This window comes from Canis lupus, chromosome 22, assembly GCF_003254725.2.
Source record: "Canis lupus dingo isolate Sandy chromosome 22, ASM325472v2, whole genome shotgun sequence".
Taxonomy (NCBI): domain Eukaryota; kingdom Metazoa; phylum Chordata; class Mammalia; order Carnivora; family Canidae; genus Canis; species Canis lupus.
Genome location: NC_064264.1, coordinates 30,868,696 through 30,888,116, shown reverse-complemented (window position 1 = coordinate 30,888,116; position 19,421 = coordinate 30,868,696). Strand labels below are relative to the sequence as shown.

Sequence of the window (19,421 nt, the reverse complement as noted above, 5' to 3'; positions counted from 1 at the left end):
AGTTCAGACATGCTCCTTGTCTGTAAGGAGACCACAGTTAGAAAAAAGAAAACAAAAATAGTCAGCTACACTGTAATATAATAAATGCTATGATAGAAGTTTCCACTGGGTAAGAGTCATGTATAAGGATATCTGTTAAAGTATAAATTCTTAGAAGACGGGTTAGTGTAATGTGTATTTTCATTATATCCTGTAGTGAGTTGCCCAAAATAAATGCTTATGAAATATTTATGTAATACATGAATTAACGCACAAATCTCAGCCTAGAGAATATTCTTTTGCTGTTATGTCCAGTAGAATTAATGCTTTTATACATTTCTACTAATTAGTCTTATTTTAAGTTTTTCTGTTGCTTCTCCACATAATTTAACACCTTCTGAAAAGATCTTGTACATCTGTTTCTTAAAATATTGGCACTGACTGAGAAATGTAATTTCATTGTCTGTTGTTCTGTCAATCCTCTCAAGGTATCTCCCACTACCAGGTCATCACATTTCTCTGTCAATCTTTAGCTGCAGATTTCTCTTTTACTAGATACTGAGTTAGATTTTTCCCTGGTCCTGATGAGAAATGATAAGATAATTAAACTAAAAATAGCAGTGATCTTTTAATTAGGCAGTTTTTAATTCTTTTTGTGATAAACCCTAGAAGATGAGGGAACACCATCAGTAAATAATAATGTTATTGTGATTGTGCCCTTATAGGGAGGGCTAAGATGAAAAGCTTTTTAAATATATTCATTGGGGTGCCTGGGTGGCTGAGTGGTCTCAACGTCTGCCTTTGGCTCAGGATCCTGGGATCAAGTCCGTGTGTGTATGTGTGTGTGTGTCCCACATTGGGCTCCTTGCAGGGAGCCTGCCTCTCCCTCTACCTACATCTCTGCCTCTCTCCTTTGTCTCTCATGAATAAATAAATAAAATCTTTTAAAAAATAAATCTCTTCATTGAATGAGTTATGTTGACTTTTTTTTCTGTGTGAGTTATCATGACTTTTAATGAAATAATGCTGATTTGTACTTGAGTATGGCCAAATGAATTTTTAAAATAATAGAGGTTTTTTTTTTTTTTTTTCTTTTTTTTTTCTGAGTGAGTGTAACCTGGTATCTAGTGCAGTCTTAGAATTTTCATCTTATTTTGTTATGGCTTCCTTATGTTATAGCTACTTTTAAAGTAGTGCCATTATTTTTTAACCTTCCATATAACTAGATAGTTTACTGAATCTTGAAATTAAACATGTGGGTGGTTGTGTTATTTTTTTTTATGTGTTTTTTCTTTTTCTTTTTAAATATGGCAGCATTAATCATTTGCTGTGGAAATAGGCTGTACTGGTTCAGTTGCCTGGAAAGCATTATTAGCTTACCTGTTAGAAGATGTGTGTGTGTGTATATATGTATATATACATATATATCAAAATTTTTTTTATCTTAAACAGATCATTGAGGTTGGACTTTGTGAAGTTTTTGAATTGATCAAGGAGACACGATTTTCTCATCCATCCTTGTGCCTCAGGAGTCTCCAGGCCCTGCTTAATGTACTTCAGGGTCAGCAGCCAGAAGGCCTCCAGTCAGAGCCACCCGAGGTCCTAGGTAAGTGCTCAGGGGGCATTGAATGAAATCTATAAATTTAAATAGCTTCTCCTATGAAGCATATGCAGCAGCCTGTAATGCATTTGTTTTTGTTTTGTTTGTGTTTTTGTTTTTAGTATGATACTGAAACAGCAGGGATATAAATTTTCAGGTATTTTGCTATGTTCTACTAAAGTTACAGTTTAAGACTTCTCTAGTTCATGCACAGACATTTCTTGATTATTGTCATGATGGGGAAAAAAGCAAAACATAAGTCCTTGGAACCCGGAAGTAATCCTAAACCCTATAGTTACCATTAACTTAAATTGTTCTAATTAAACCTTAGGCCAAAATAGCAAACTTTGAATTTCTCTAACTTTATGTGTTATTCTGGGTAGTTAAAAAAGTGGAAAGAGAGGAAACAAATGCTACCAACCCAAACAGCACATCTAGTTTCCCAACAGAGGGCATTTCTTTGGTATTCATTATAAATAAAAATCCATTTTTATTGTAGATAATGCCTTGTGGATTAGTGGCAACTTCCAATAAGTAAAAATACTTGCTTTTTTGTAAAGTGTATTTGGATTTTATTAATGCACACCTTTTGTGTTACTGATAGAGGTTCAACATATAATCCTATATAAGCAAGTTAGGAGCTCCTAAAGAATAGAAATAGAGATGGGGGCAAAAATTTGAAAACAGTTGGCTAATTGTTTTTCTCTGACGCTAACCATGGGCCTTGAGAGTCTAGATTTTTCTAAATCTCAAGCATTAGTTCATATCAGAGTCATGTGGGCCCTATCTGTGAATTTTCTGATTCAGTAGATTCAGCATGGGGCCCACGAATTTGCATTTAGAAAGGTTTCTGGGTGATATGCTAGTGCCTGGGAACCACACTGCTGGTGTGGACTAGAGTTTGATCTTTTTTTTCTAGTTGGCTGTTTGGTGTTTATTAGACCCACATGTGAGAACCTCACATTGGTCTTGTTTTGGGTGGTTTTTTAGGGGGGAGGGATCACATGATGATTAGATTTTGTGTTTGATTTTTTTGTTGTTTGGTTTAGTGGGGGAGGTGAGTGCTTGCAAGGAAAACAAGCTAAATATTTTTAAAAAACCAATACCTCCCCTGCCCCATGTTATTAAATACTAGTACTAAATAAAAGCTGTCATATGGTAAGAAGCAGGCACCTTGTTGACTCTCCTTTTGGTAACATCAATGATCATATTACTATTGTGACACTTTATTTGGCATTACAGCATCTTACTAAAGCTTTTATTTATTTGATTGATTTTATTTGAGAATATTTTGCTGTTTCTAGCTCTGGTTTGTCAATTAACAAATAATTGAAATATTTAAAATATCCACTAAAATCTGTATATCTTACTTGTTACTTTGAATAACGTGCTAAGCATTTCTTTTTCTTAGATCTTCTGGCATACGATCGTCTTTTATCAGTTGTTACACAGCTTGTTTTGTATCCAGTCTATATTAAATACTCCCTTTCCTTTACTGTTTTCAAAATAGATCTTGTTCTTAATACTGGTTTTGAAATTATGTGTGCTTTAGCTTAAACATCTTCTATTTATTAAAACTTTTACCTGATTAATATGTCTGGGTTTTTTTTTTTTTACCTTGTTAACAGTTTCAGATGATGCTATACCTCTTTGGTCTATCTTTTATCTTTTAGTGTCTATTTCTTATCTCTTCACTGCTTTGACTTATTTTTCTATTGAGGGAGTTACCATCATTTTATATTTCTTATTTTGTTAAATTAGCTCAAAGATGTAATTTGGTTCTTTCAAACTAAATTTCTGTTGAAATCTGCCTCTTTTTTCCTTTAATCTAGTAGCATAATCACATTAATACACTTCAGGTTTTTTTCATGAAAAAATTTGGTTTTATTCATAAAAATATAGGTATATATGTATTACTGTCAGGTAGGGAAAATACAGGTGTATATGTATTTCTGGATACACCAAGCTCCTTTTCTTAGCAAATGGATTTTGATTTAGAAATTGTTTAGTTAAAAAAAAATCACTTTTCTTACATCCATTTTTCTGTTCTTTTAAGGTTGGAATATATGTTTTTAAGTCTTCACTTAAATGTAATAGTATCTCCTATGTTCTGGGCTAAAAGTGTAAAATTCAGGGGTGGTCAATACAGACATTGTTGCTGTTATTATGGGACTTAGCATCAGATAGTTGGACATGTGTGATTACAGATATGTGTAAATAGTATGGGGGAATGTAGAGGGAGTTCTGGGAGTCTGTAACAGGCTTCCTTGAAGATGGAGATTTGAAGAATGAGTACGAAGGAGTTTGCTGAATTTCTAGGCAGAAAGGGCAGCATGCAATAAGTGTCTGATACAGGAAGGAGAACGACTGAACAGAGATTGGCTGGCTGGAATATGGAGAGTCAGGGAGGGAGGACTTTGCCATGAGTGAGGAGGGAGGCGGGGACGGGATCATGTGAAGCTTCATAGGCTGTGTTACAGGAGCCTCATGGCTATTGTTCTAGGAGAAATGGAAAGTCATTCGCTATTTCCTGATGCTTTAAAAAAAGTTCTTTATTTTATAGCGCTTAAAGTGTTCCATTCCCCTTAAATCTAACTTTTTTGATGACAGGCATTCTGCCTTGTTTGCCAGAGTACTATCACAACCCAGAATAGTTTCTCATGTTCAGGAAGAATTCAGTAAATATTTGCTGACTAATTAAAGATGAAGGGCCAGAAGGATAATGATGGAAAGTAGAATGGACAGAGTTGGGACAGATGAAAGGATGACGGGAAAGAAGGAAAGTTGGAGGGAAAGGTGAAGGGAAGGAGAGAGAGTGGGATGCACAGGCATGTGAAGGAGGGAGGGAGAACGGAATGAAGGAAGAAGGAACAAACAAAGGGATGAGTGGATTTTAAATAAAAATACAGATTTTGGGTTTAAAAAATTCTCTTTGGCTATAAAAGGGCAAAAGTGAACAGAGATTCACTGTTCTCTGTTAACAGAGAAACTAGAAGCTAGTTTATGAACACTGTTGTAGTCTGAGTCCAAGGTGGTGGGTGATAGCACGGATTGGGAAGACGGTCAGGACCTGCTAGAGCATGCAGAGGTGTTAGGAAGAGAACTTGACAGGGCTTCATTGGTGTGCGAGATACAGGAAATGAAGAAGAGCACAGGAAGGCTAGGCTTCTGTGAGGTAACAAACAAACCCCACAAGGTCTTTTAACTTCCAGAGAGTTGCAGTTCACAAATTCTTTCTCTTGTTTTCTTTTTCCCTCTCCTTTATCTTTCTCAATTTTGCAGTTTTTTTCTGATTTTCTTTCTTTCTCTTTCTGTCTGGAGTGATCACTTGTAAGGATTTTCAAATTCCCTTTCCGTTCTGCAGAAGAAATACCCAGAAGTCTGTTGATTCAGTCTTGGACAAAGTTGTTCCGGGAATTTTGTGTGGAAATTTCTGGTGGCCATAGGACATTCAGGGGTTACTTTACCATCTTTGCCACTAAATGGCTTTATCATGTCGGGAAAATCTCTTTATCTCCCTGTCTCAATTTCATTGTCCATTAAAGGGGGAGAGTATCTGTCCTACTGACTTGGAGGTCTTTCTACAGAATAAAATGAATTATATACTCTCTTTATAAATTATAAATGTGAACTGTTGTTATGTTAGCAATAAAGCAGCTTTAAGACAAATGATAGCATGTGTTTTATGTATTCTCTTGTTTTGCAAATATATAATTTTCTTGATACTAACATTTTAAGAAGCTTGTATTCTTCCCACTCTAAAAGGTAAAATAGGGATGCCTGGGTGGGTGGCTCAGTGCTTGAGCATCTGCCTTCGGCTCAGGTCATGATCCCAGGGTCCGGGGATCAAGTGCCACATTAGGCTTCTCGGAGGGAGCCTGCTTCTCCCTCTGCCCATATCTCTGCCTCTCTCTCTGTCATGAATAAACAATAAAATCTTTAACATAAAAGGTAAAATAAGTGCAGTGAGTAGTCTGTTACTTGAGAGGATATTTCTTGAATGTGTGAATTGATCAAGACAAGTTTCTTTTAAACAATCTGGGATAGATTCTATTTTTATATTTACAAAAATAAGGGGTTGAATTAAATGTTCTCTGAGATCCTTTTTATATAAATATTCTAACTTTGGGAGGAAAGGGGTAACTAGAAAGGAAGTAGTGCAAAAGTAAGTGTCCTAGGTGTCTTAAATATTTTTTTTTAATGAGGCAAGGTAAAAATAAATCAATAGACACATTGATGTTCTGTATGTTGAATATAATTGAGTTCTATTTTATTTACAGAGTCTCTCTTCCAGCTCCTTTTGGAAATCACTGTTCGAAGTACTGGAATGAATGACAGCACAGGACAGTCTTTGACAGCACTTTCCTGTGCTTGCCTCTTTAGTTTGGTGGCTTCTTGGGGAGAAACAGGAAGGACACTTCAGGCCATCTCTGCTATCCTAACCAACAATGGCAGCCATGCTTGCCAAACAATACAGGTATTTCTTTTTTTTTTTTTTTCCAATACAGGTATTTCACTTAGAGCTGCTTAGATGGTTCCAAGATGCCAAGTTTGAATCTCACCTTAATTTCTGTCAGTAGGAATCCTCTGCTTTATCTCACTAATTAATAGTGATTTGATATATCCAAGGTTGATGTGTAAATAATCTACAGTGTATAAAGTAGTAAAATGAAGTTTGGCAGAAACTCTTGTATCTTTTTTTTTCTGTATAGATTCATCTCAGGGGATATTAAGGTACAATCTAAATGATGAGCTGAATTGCCAGTCCAGAGAGAGGAGGTGTTAGTGTTGGGGATGTGGAGGGAGAATGTTCTTGGTATCCATGTACTAAGGCATGGAATTAAGAGGAGTGGACTACTGAAGACTGAAAAAAGTTTAGTATAGTTTTAATATCGAGAGCTTTCAGCTAATAGACAGGACTTGCATGCATATCTGTGTGACTGTAATATTATGCTTAAACATTAGGCCTTGCACAACTCCAGATCCCCTGAATCAACAGCGGTTGAGGTTCTCTATAGACGTGCCCTGTCCCTGCATCCCTGTCTCCAGCCTCCACAACACCATATTAAAGCCTACTATCTTAATATGGCTTATAGTATTCTTCATGATTTGGTCTCATTCCATCTACTCACTTCATTTTACAGAACTATCTTCACCAGGCTATGGGTGGAGGAAGAAAAATCTTTCCTGAGAACATATAACTCTAACATTGCAAATTCTTTGAGATTCAAATGCATATTACCTATCTTGTTGCAAAAAGCTTAAGCTGAGAGTTTAAAATAGGGCAGGGATGATAGTACAATAAGGTATCTTGTTGAAGAAGACCAAAATCCTTTTTGGAGGAATGAACTCCAGGTTTCAAAGGCTTCCCACAGACAAAACACGTCTGAGTTCACAAATAAACAAAAAGCGCATAGAAAAAAAAAGCACCATCATTCAGAGTTAGTAGAAACAAATATAACAGAATCAGTCCTGCCTAGTCTGTATATATTGAAATTATTTGAAATAGATATAAAACGCATATATATATTTAATATGGTAAATTAATACAAGTATCACAAGTATAATTAAGGAATAAGAATATAAAAACAAATCAGATGGGTCAGAAAATGAACCAGATTGAACTGGAAATAAAATAATTACAATCTGAAATTTTAAAGGTGAGTTAACCATTGGATATAAAAGAGGAAGAGGGATCCCTGGGTGGCGCAGCGGTTTGGCGCCTGCCTTTGGCCCAGGGCGCGATCCTGGAGACCCGGGATCGAATCCCACATCGGGCTCCCGGTGCATGGAGCCTGCTTCTCCCTCTGCCTGAGTCTCTGCCTCTCTCTCTCTCTCTCTCTCTCTCTCTCTGTGACTATCATAAATAAATAAAAATTAAAAAAAAATAAAATAAAAGAGGAAGAAATTATTCAGAATGCAACACAGAGAGACAAAGAAGATACAAAAGGCAAAATAAGAAATGTGAATGGAGAATGAGAAAGCCTGGTGTATCAACTTAATTTGAGTTTCACAAGGCAATAATGCATTTGTGTAGAGCAGTACTTGAAATAATATGTAAGGTTTTCCAAAATTGGTAAATGACATAGAATCCTCAGAATAAGGAAGTCTAGTTTATCAGAATAAATTCTCTAGGTCCTGCCACAGTGTTGGTGAGAGAAAATCAATAGGAGAGAAAAGGAGGAAATCTGAGACTTCTTATTGTAGTACTGGGTTGTCTTAAAACTTTAGTACATTTTTAGAAAGCATGAGAGAAATAGAGTTATGTTGAAGAAACATGTTAATTTCTGCTTCCTTCCTAGTCTCCACAAAGGTTATAATAAAGGAATTTTTTTAAGTTTAGATTTTTAAGAATGGAACATATTTTTGAAAAAATAGAAATTGGAGAAAGCTTAAATTGTCTTAAGAGGCTAATTCCCATAGAAAGTACATTGATTTTCACCTAAAATTCCAGATGGGATTTGGAATTAGTAGTAATAGGTGGTGAGGGCAGAGCTAAAAATTCATTAGAAATCTATGTAACAGAAGGTAGAGAACCCCAGAGCTGTTCTTTTGCCCTTTGTAGCCAAGCAGCTGTTGTTTTCTCATACCCCCAGAGATAGGTTTGCTGTCTGAAGAGACTGAACTAGAGAGGCCAGGGAAACTAACTACAGTTGAGAGTGGAAATAGGAGCTGGGCGAAAATGGAGATTAAATGAAAATCTTTGTATTGATGATGAAGTTTCTTAATCTTGTTTCCAGAACACTGGCCATAGACTTATTATAGCTTTTAGGAAAAAGACTGGCAGATTCTTCTTTGGAGAAAGAGTGAGAAAAGATCCACAAATGCAGACATTTGGTGGAGAGATGGAGGTGAGGGAGGAGTCCTCCAATGAAACTCCCAATCTTACTTAGTGTGATCGTTTTTGAGGTGAGCTCAAATCAGGTGATCTGACAAATCCTGTCTACTCATGCCAAGTTTCCTACCAGTTTTTTAGTAGCTTACTCTTAAAAATAAGTGTACAATCAGATAATTTGTTTTTTGGGTGTTGAGTTTGGTAAATTATTTATAGATTTTTGGATACTAACCCTTTATCACATATATCATTTGCAAATATCTTCTTCCATTCTGACGGGTGCTTTTTAGTTTTGTTGATTGTTTCCTTCCCTGTACAGAAGCTTTTTATCTTGATGAAATCCCAGTAGTTCATTTTTGCTTTTCTTTCCCTTGCCTCCAGAGATGTGTCTAGTAAGAAGTTGCTACAGCCGATGTCGAAGTGGTTGTTGCCTGCGTTCTCCTCTAGAATTTTGATGGTTTTTCTGTCTCACATTTAGATCTTTCATCTACTTTGAGTTTATTTTTTGTGTATGATGTAAGAAAATGGTCCAGTTTCATTTTTCTGCATATGGCTGTCCGGTTTTCCCAACACCATTTGTTGAATAGACTCTCTTTCCTCCACTGGATAATCTTTCCTGTTTTGTCAAACATTAGTTGACCATATAGTCGAGGGTCCATTTCTGGTTTTCTGTTCTCTTTAATTGATGATCTGTGTGTCTGTTTTGTGCCAATACTGTTTTGATGATTACAGCTTTGTAATATAGCTTGAAGTCTGGAATTGTGATGCCTCTAGCTTTGCTTTTCTTTTTCAAAATTGCTTTGACTATTTGGGGTCTTTTGAGGTTCCATACAAATTTTAGGATTGTTCTAGTTCTGTGAAAAATGCTAGCGGGTATTTTGATAGGGATTGCATTAAATGTGTAGATCACTTTGGTCAATATAGACATTTTAACGATATTTGTTCTACTCCATGAGCATGGAATGTTTTTCCATTTCTTTGTGTCCTCTTCAGTTTCTTTCATCTGTTCTGTAGTTTTCGGAGTGAAGATCTTTTACCTCTTTGGTTAGATTTATTTCTAGGTATCTTAACGGTTTTTGGTACAATTATAAATTGGACAATTCCTTGATTTCTTTTTCTGTTGCTTCATTATTGCTGTATTAAAATGCAGCAGGTTTCTGTACATTGATTTTGTATTCTATGGCTTGACTGAATTCATGTATCAGTTTTAGCAATTTTTTGGTGGAGTCTTTCAGGTTTTCTACATAGAGTATTGTATCACCTGAGAATAGTGAAAGTTTGACTTCTGGCCGATTTGGATTCCTTTAATTTCTTTTTGTTTGATTGCTGAGGTTGGGATTTCCAGTACTATGTTAGGTAATGTTGATGACAGTGGATATCCCTGACTAATTCCTGACCACAGAGCAAAAATTTGTTTTTTCCCATCAAAGATTGTATTAGCTGTGAGTCTTTCATATATGGCCTTTATGATGTTGAGACATGTTCCATCTATCCCTACTTTGTTAAAGGTCTTTATCAAGAATTGATGCTGTATTTTGTCAGATGCTTTTTCTGCATCTATTGAGAAGATCATATAGTTCTTATCCTTTCTTTTATTAATGTGGTGTATCACGCCTATTGATTTGTGAATATCAAACCACCCTTGCAGCCCAGGAATAAATCCTACTTGACCATGATGAATGATTCTTTAAATATGCTGTTGGATTCGATTTGCTCTTGTTTAGTTTTTTTGCATCCATGTTCATCAGGGATATTGGCCTGATTCTCGTTTTTAGTGAGGTCTTTGTCTTGTTTTGGAATCAAGGTAATGCCGGCCTCATAGAATGAGTTTGTACCCCAAAAACAAATAATTCAGTTAAGAAATGGCAGAAGAGGGGCACCTGGTGGCTCAGTGGTTGAATGCCGCCTTTGGCTCAAGTCATGATCCTGGGGTCCTGGGATCGAGTCCCACATGAAGCTCCTGCATGGAGCCTACTTCTCCTCCCTCTGCCTATGTCTCTGCCTCTCTCTTTGTGTCTCTCATGAATAAATAAATAAAATCTTTAAAAAAAAAAAAAAAGAAATGAGAGAAGAGGTAAGTAGACATTTTTTCCAAAGAAGACATACAGATTGCTAACACACCCATGAAAAGATACTCCAAGTCACTCATTGTCAGGGAAATACAAATCAAAACGACAGTGAGATATCACCTGACATTTGTCAGAACAGATGTTGGTGAGGATGCAGAGATAGGGAAACCCTCTTACACTGTTGGTGGGAATGCAAACTAGTGCAGCCATTTTGGAAAACAGTGTGGAAGTTTCTCAAAAAAGTTAAAAATAGAACTACCCTATGACTCAGCAGTTGCACCCCTAGATGATTAATCAAAGGATACAGAAATACTGATTCAAAGAGGCACATGCCCCTGATGTTTACATGCAGCATTATCAACAATAACCAAATTATGGAAAGAGCCCAAATGTCCATCAACGGATGAATGCATAAAGAAGATAATAGGGTGTGTGTGTGTGAGAGTGTAGTGGAATATTACTTAGCCACCAAAAAGAATGAAATGTTGCTATTTGCAACAACATAAGTGGATCTAGAGAGTATAATGCTAAGTGAAATAATAATACTGTCAAACACAAATAATCATAATTTCGCTGATATATGGAACAAAACAGATGAACATAGAGGAAAGAAAAAAAGATAAAGGCAAACTATAAAACAGACTCTATTTTGTTCTCTACAGAGAACAAAACAGACTATTTTGTTCTCTACAGAGAACAGAGGGTTGCTAGAGGGGAGTTGCCTGGGGGGGATGGGCTAAATGAGTGATGGGTATTAAGGAGGGCACTTGTGATGAATCACTAAATTCTACTCCTGAAACTAAAATTACTCTATAAGTTAACTAATTAAAATTTAAATAAAAACTTGAAATACTAAAACCAAACAAAAATAACAAAATAATTGTTATATAACAAAATAATAACAAAAATAATTAAAACAAACAAAATAACAAAAATAATTAAAATACTGCAGCAGGAAAACAAAGTGTACGACCAAGTGCCACTAGGCTAACATGGAAAAACAAATCCTCCAAATCAATAATAATAGTAAAAGACACTTTGGATAAAAAGAATATAGAGAACAGAAGAAGCTCTAAGAAAGCTGTAATACTTCTTTTTTCTTTTTTATAATTTTTTAAAAGAATTTATTATTAATAAATAATAATTATTAATAAATAAATTATTTATTTATTTATTAGTGAGAGACAGACAGAGAGAGAGAGAGAGGTACAGGCAGAGGTAGAAAGCTGGCTCTATGAAGGGAGCCTGACGTGGGACCTCAGCCTGGGTCTTCAGGATCATGCCCTGGGCCGAAGGCGTCACTAAACCGCTGAGCCACCCGGGCTGCCTGTAATATTTCAATGAGGAATAAAAGAAGCCTACTTATATTAAAACCAATATTCTATTTAAAAAAAAAACAAACTCAGAGAACGGGAAAGAATTTTTGTAAGTTAAGACAGCTAGCAATAAAATTAGAAGGGTTAGAAGATCAGGTTGCAGTCTCCAGAAAATAGAAAAGACAGAGAAAATAGGTGATATAAAATAAAATAAAATAAAATTCGAGGATTTAACCAGGAAATCCATTACCAAATAGGTATTCAAGCAGAGAGAAGGAAGTAAGAAATCTTACAAGGAAAGTTCCTATACCTGGAAGATACACATTTTCAGATTGACAGAACACACACTGAATGTCCAACATTCAATATGAAACAAAGACTCCTACCAAGATACAGCTTGGCAAATCAGAACACTGTTAATTAACAGATAATAAAGGTTCCAGAGAGCAAAGACATTATGTAACAAAGATGAAGCAGAATGGCATTGGATTTTTCAAAAGCAACTCTGGTATAGAAAATAACAGTGCTTTCAAAGTTCTGCGAGAAAATGATGTTCGGTACTTCTCAACCAGCAGTCGTGTTTGAAGGTTGATGAAGATACTTTGGAATAGGCAAGATAGAGAACAATTTTGACTTCTGCACCTGCCTCTTCCTTAGTCTAGACCAGAGCAGCGTCTCATGAGGTGTGTCGCCAAGTGGGAAAAGTAGAAATGGTGTGTTTGACTTTATTAAGGGGAGCATGGGGAACACTTAGGGGTAGATATAGAGGAAACTTAGCAAATGCAAAAATAGGGCAATTGTTGACTTAACAAAAAGAAAATTACACAAGGAGAGAAATGTAGTATGTTAACACAGTTTTTGGTTCATGAATCATGATTATACAGTCATAATAAATGAACTTTGAATACTAATTTAACCAGAAATTATCATATAGCTCAATTTTGAGTATTTGGGACAGAAGGAGGGGCATCATCATTCATTATAGGCACCAACAGAGAAAATATCTGAAGCAAAAAAATTAACAGTAGAAGCTTTGGCATAATAAATAGGAATGTGGATATTCTAGGTAAAAAAGTTTAAGATTAATATAGCTGCTTCTAGGGAGAAAATTTGTAGTATTCAGCTACATATATGTTCTGTATAATTTTATTATATATAGTATATGTTATAAATTATTATATGTAAGAAATTGTATAATTTGGTTAAGTCAGTGGCCTTAGAACTAGAAGGGGAAGAGAATGTATCTGTGAAAAGTGGGTCACTTACTACTGTGAAAGCTCTTCCCTCTACAAAATGCTACCCAATAGAAATATAATGTAGTCTACATATGTAATTAAAAGTTTTTTATTAGCCAAATTAAAAAGGTAAAAAGAAACAGGTGTGGTTAGCTATTTTAATGAGGTATTTCACTCAACTCAATATACCCACAAAATCATTTCAACATGTAGTTAATGTAAGAAGATTATTATTAAAATTCTGTATTCTTGTTTTTATACTAAGTCTTCAAAATCCAGTCTGTATTTTGTATTTAAAGCACTAACCACATTTCAAGAGCTCAGTAGTCACATGTGGCTAATGGCTGCCATATTGGACAGTGCAGCTGTAGAACTATGGCTGGTGGTGCCCTGGGGGCTGGGTATGTTGTTGAATGTGGTAAAAGAAAGACAAAAGATGAGGAACAAAATTCCCATGCTGGTGACTCAGTTACAGTGCCAGGTATTTAGCATGTCTTTGATAAATACTGGTTAAATTAATGCTGTGAATGAATACACAAATGAGTTTTCATTTCATGGAATATTGCTGAATTTGATGGACAGTACTCATAATGGAGAAACAAAGTAGAAGAGAAACATTGGAAATTTTATTTCATCTGTAGAAGGCACACCACAACGTTCTCTCATGTTTAAATTTGTGCTTTGTTGTGATAAAGGATATTATTAATAAGTATGAAATCATTCAAAAGATATTTTGGCTTGTGTGTATTCTAATCAATATAATTTTATTTATATCCAGTGTTCATACTTTTTACTAGTGTAGTATGTTTCCATCCACAAAACTTGAAATCGTAGGCAGAACTGGTTATTGAATGTTTTGGAGAAAGATGCATATTTCAGTGTTTTGAACCAAAAGTGCAAGTTAATATTCTTTGGATTTGACATTTTTATCTTGGGCTGCTTGAGATCTGCTTCTTATAGATAAGTTCCTATAGTTAGTGCTTTTTACTGATGTGTCAAACCATGATCATTCTGAACAATTTATTTTCTTATAAATGATCATGTATTACTGAAATATCTTTATTTCACCTGTTTCGTGTTTGGGACATTTAAAAATACATATTTATTTGTTTCTTATCTTTCAAATAGGTGCCAACGATACTAAATTCACTACAGAGAAGTGTACAAGCAGTGTTGGTGGGAAAAATTCAAATTCAGGACTGGTTTAGCAATGGCATTAAGAAAGCAGCTTTAATGCACAAGTGGCCATTAAAAGAAATATCCGTTGATGAAGATGATCAGTGTTTACTTCAGAATGATGGATTTTTTCTTTATCTGTTATGCAAGGATGGATTATACAAAATAGGCTCTGGATACAGTGGAACAGTTAGGGTAATGTAATTTCTTATAGTTCTTACTTATAGCAGAAGTTATGTCCATCCTGAATTGTGTGTTCTCAGTTTCATTTTTAGAGTACTATTTAATTTTAATGTAATATTTCTTTGAAAATCATGATGGAAACATAAATATTAAAAATCCATTTGTGGTGTTTTTCATCGATTATTAATTATGAAACTGTTCATGGACTGTTTTTTGTTACTTTGCAGGGCCATATATATAATTCTACATCTCGCATCCGAAACAGAAAAGAAAAAAAATCTTGGTTAGGATATGCTCAGGTAAGAGAATATCCACAATAAACCAAACTTTTCTGGCTTGTACTTGTTTGATCGATAAATAATATCACTTCTGTTTAAACAGATGTAGTGTATTTTTTAATATTATGGCTAATAACAGTGATGCAGTGTAATATAAAGATCATTGGCTTCGAATTTATAAGAGGTTTACTTTTAGTTCTGGCCCTGATCTTTCCTAGCTGAGTGACTTTGGACAATTGAGTTAACTTATTTGATCCTTGTTATTTAGCTATAAAATGGGAATAAAAATGTCTTCTGTTGGAGTTCTTATTTCAGTGTATTTCTAGGGACACCTGGGTGCCTCAGCAGTTGAGTGTCTGCCTTTGGCTCAGGGCGTGGTCCCGTGGTCCCCGGATCAAGTCCTGCATCGGGCTTCCCATATGGAGCCTGCTTCTTCCTCTGCCTATGTCTCTGCCTCTCTCTCTGTGTGTCTCTCATGAATAAATAAATAAAATCTTTTTTTTTTTTAAGTATTTTTCTAGATAAGAATCAGAGACCATCATTACCATTTGCAAATATGAATTGGGACTGTATCTGTGATCTGAGTCCAAATTAGAGCTTCTTGTACTAGACCCGTCATTATAAGTCTGGATCAGTACCTTCCAGGAAACAGTATGTGATCTGCCCAGTGAATAGATTCCTATATGGAGGATCACAAAAGAGAAAAAAGTTAGGCTATGTTGCTTTCTTAATGCGTGATCTCATCATTTGACTAATATGGCCAGATGGGTGTCAGCAGTCAGATACCTTACTGCACCTCCCATGGAGAGAAGCAGATGAAGGATAGACAAAGGGCCACAAGGGTTTATTTCCATACTATCCCTTCCCGAGAGGTAAAGTCCAAGCTGCCTTGTGGAAGGATATAGAATAAAGATATTCCTGCATACCTGTTTTGCTCAGCTCACAGCTGCTCATCATCATCAAATCATAAAAAATGAAAATATTTTGAAAATTAAAGAAATTGTTGTTATATGAAAAATAAATTCTATATCCACTATTAGGGAGATTTTGAAATTAAATTTTAAATGTCAAATTAATTAGTGATTATCTCTTAAAACTTGGTTCAAAACATCTTATTGAATTTTTATTTGCCAGTATAGTATTTTATGTAAGAAATAAGGACATGGAAATAGTTCCATGGCATATTGTTCCATCTAAAGCCACCACCCTCTTCATTCCTAAATATTAACCAAACTCCTAAAGCTATTTTTCCTTAAAGTATTTTTTGAAGCAGCAGTGGTCATTTCTCTTATTTACTTGGCAAGTGATAAAATAATTTGAACAAAATGTCCATATTGCCCTGTGTGGTATATCTAATAGATGTATGTGAGAATGTAATAAGTTAAATTAATACCCAGTAGTGTACAATTCTTCCTTTTATTAAAGCATACCCATGTTCTTATATTTTTAATCTTTAATCTGTTTTAGACATTAATATTTACATACTACCATACCTCAAAAAACTGTATAGATATGTGTGACTGCTCTTTCTGCCAAGTAGCTAGTGAAAAAATATTTTAACACTTAACAGCAAAATTTTTTGTTATTTTCAGGGTTTTTTATTATATAGAGATGTGAATAACCACAGCATGACAGCCATAAGAATAAGCCCTGAAACACTGGAACAGGATGGTACTGTAATTTTACCAGGTATGTTATTCAGTTAGCCATTTGTTTTTTTTCCACAGGTGATTTTAAGAGATATGCATGTTAGACCATTTGGATATATAAAAAGTGATTAGCAAGGAATAGTGATTGCTTACATTAGGGTGAAAAAAATCTTGACATACGAATCATTTTATAGTCTATATAAAATTAATGCATGTTAGGAAAACAGACATGAGCAATATAGTATAAAGTGTTTTAAAATTTGTTTTCAAATCACTGCGCATCTGCAACCTGATCTCTCATGCTCACCCCACCAAGATGGTTTCAGCTCCTGAATTAATGGGGTTGAGGTTACTTTGTTGTTCCTAATAAAAGTATTACTCTGGCTTTCCTATAACTTGATATGAAGAACCCTCTATTGATTTTTATTACTACTTTAACAACAGTGCACTTTAGGTTTTCCTCTTAATATTAATGAATTTTGGAAACATTTTAGAATGGATCAGGAATTTTTTTTAATTCCATCATTTACACATTTTAATAATACTCTGGTAAAGCACTTTGGACATAATTCATTTTGCTTTAATTTTGAAGTTGTACATACATATTTATCACTTAAACCATTGTCTAAAGTCTGGGTAGTGGATCTTAAATTTTGTAGAACACTGGGAAAACGTATAATATATTATCCATTGTAAGGTCCTTCAATTTGTATATATCTTTAATGCATAATGAAGGAGTTTGCTTAATATTAAAATCTTAAATGTTTAATGTGTCTATCAATTATTTCATGGAAAGCAGCAATATATTACTTCTAAGCACTTGACCAGATAAGAACTATTTCTGAAGAATACACTGGGAAGGATAATTGCTCCCAAGCTGCTTGTTAATTTTTAAATCATTCTTATAACTTCATCAAACATTTATTCGAACATTGCTATACACATAATATATCCAAATTAGTGTACATGACACTGTGTTAAGGTAAATGCCACATTTCATATGTGTTTCACACAAAAAAAGCTACTTTGGAAAACAGATAACTTATTAAAGCCATATTGTAAATAACTATCTATTTTCAGATATACCTACAGGGTTTTGTTTTGTTTTTTTCTTTTTCTTTTTTTAAATCACCACAAATCTTCGACCAACATGTCTCTGGTGATGATGGTGATGATGTTAATTTTAAAATAATTACAGGCACCCTCTTATGTAGATATAGATATAGATACACATACATACTTATATTTTTAAAAATCACATTTATTGTATAAGTATCTTATAAGCAAAAAAAATCAAAATTAATTGCCACCCTACTTCCCATATATAAACACTATTAGCATATTGGTAAATACCTTGTCTTTTTCCTGTGTATGAATGGATAGTGTAATAAAAAAAGAGGTCATATGCAGCCTAATGCATTTTAACCTATCCCTTTCACTTAATATGCTGAATATATTTCTAGACCATTAAATAGTCTTTCACAAAATTATATTACAAAATATATTTCATTGATTAATATATTGGAATAGAAGTTCCTTCCAATTTTTTACCATATAAATTACACTGTAGTGAGCATCCCTGTCACTCTGTTCATGCTATTTTAGAATAACATCCCAGAAGAAAAATTCTTAAATACACCCCTCCTCCCCCAACAAGTGAATACTAATATAAAGAATTTACTTTTGAGAAACCCTGATCAATTAATAAAGATTGTGACTGAGAAGATCATTTGAAAATGGTTTACCTATAGCTGTTTTATTTATTCCAACATGATAAAAAATGACTTGCTAATGTTTTTATTCAGTTTAAATCACTACATCATTTAACATAAGAAGTGCAACTTTTAACGGTACAAGTGTGGCTTTCTTGTTTCATAAATACGCACTATATACAAGGTGAAGAATGAGTCAAATTTTGGGAGGACAGTCCTGTGCTGTGTGTCTTCCTAACTGGCAGATGTTGCTTGATATTTTCCTGAAGATGCTGTCTTACTACATGCTGGATAAAGAAAGGATAAGGAGAAGATCTTTTTGAAATCATGCAGCAGGAAGACCTGCCCTCAAGCCTGAAGAAGCCTATCATCATTTTTCCATATCTTTGATCTGCACTGCAGTTTATTCAATAGCACTTTTTTCTCCATTGCTAGGGGCAACTCTGTAGTTTTCACATACAGACAGAGCAGAAGTAAATTGTCAGGTTCATAGATGCTAATGAATATACCATATTTAAAATTGACATAAATCTGATAATTCCTTGAGCTTCGTTCCAACCTGTCTTTGATTCTAACTTATAAATAAGTTATTTTCAACCTAGTATTGATGAAATTAGAATACTTTTTTCCCCATTGTCATTTTAGCCTTTATATGTTGGCTTATCTTTTATATTGTACCCTTATGTCATTTACTCTCCGTGTCTGGTGACAGATTACCTCAGATCATGAGAATTTTTGCCAGTCTTCTTGCGCCGCTTCACTCCTCACCCCTGCATTTATCTGAAATTATAATGAGTTTTTCTTCTTTGCTTTTTAGTTTAAAATCTTACTGCTTAGAGCTTGAGAAGCATCTTTCTTGCGCCTCTTTGTATTCTGTACAGTGGACTAGGAACTCTTTCTTTCGATTTCTCCTCTCTTTGATTACCAAGTCTCTTGGGCTACCAGTGGGCCTTGTCTCCCAGTTTCTATTTCCAGTTTGTGATCACTGAATTCTCTATTTGGTAAGGGTCTGCCTGTGTTTTGCGTATTTATAATAAGGAAGTATGCTAGTATGAAGCTCCTGGGCAAAGATATGGAGTAATCCAGCTTATTTGGGTGGGCTCCATTACTGCATTCCAAAACCAGAATTTTATGTTTTGTTGATTCAGGTGCAAATAGAAATGAAATAAAATTTTTTTTTGTATTGTAATTAATGGAGAGATTCATCCTAGTTCTCTGCAGTTATTTTGGGAAGTGTGTGTGCTCTTAAACTTGCTTGCTGAACATTTGTTTTTCCGAAAATATATAGTTTATACTTAGATATTGATTTTGCTTGTAGTTTCATGTTATTTAATAGCAATCACTAACACATGTCCCAGTGGTCCTTCTGTAATACTGGTATCCCTTGTT

At 34.7% G+C, this 19,421-nt stretch overlaps 1 protein-coding gene across 14 annotated transcripts in view; it reads left to right on the top strand.

Moving 5' to 3' along the window:
- MYCBP2 (MYC binding protein 2) overlaps positions 1–19,421 on the top strand; it is a 258,985-nt gene that overhangs the window by 39,788 nt on the left and 199,776 nt on the right. For all 14 annotated transcript variants that reach the window (XM_035704586.2, XM_049099236.1, XM_049099235.1 and 11 more), the window contains exons 4-8: positions 1,432–1,585; positions 5,860–6,056; positions 14,163–14,405; positions 14,621–14,692; positions 16,264–16,360. In XM_035704586.2, the coding sequence (XP_035560479.2) occupies positions 1,432–1,585; positions 5,860–6,056; positions 14,163–14,405; positions 14,621–14,692; positions 16,264–16,360 (763 nt within the window). The remainder of the gene's footprint in view (positions 1–1,431; positions 1,586–5,859; positions 6,057–14,162; positions 14,406–14,620; positions 14,693–16,263; positions 16,361–19,421) is intronic.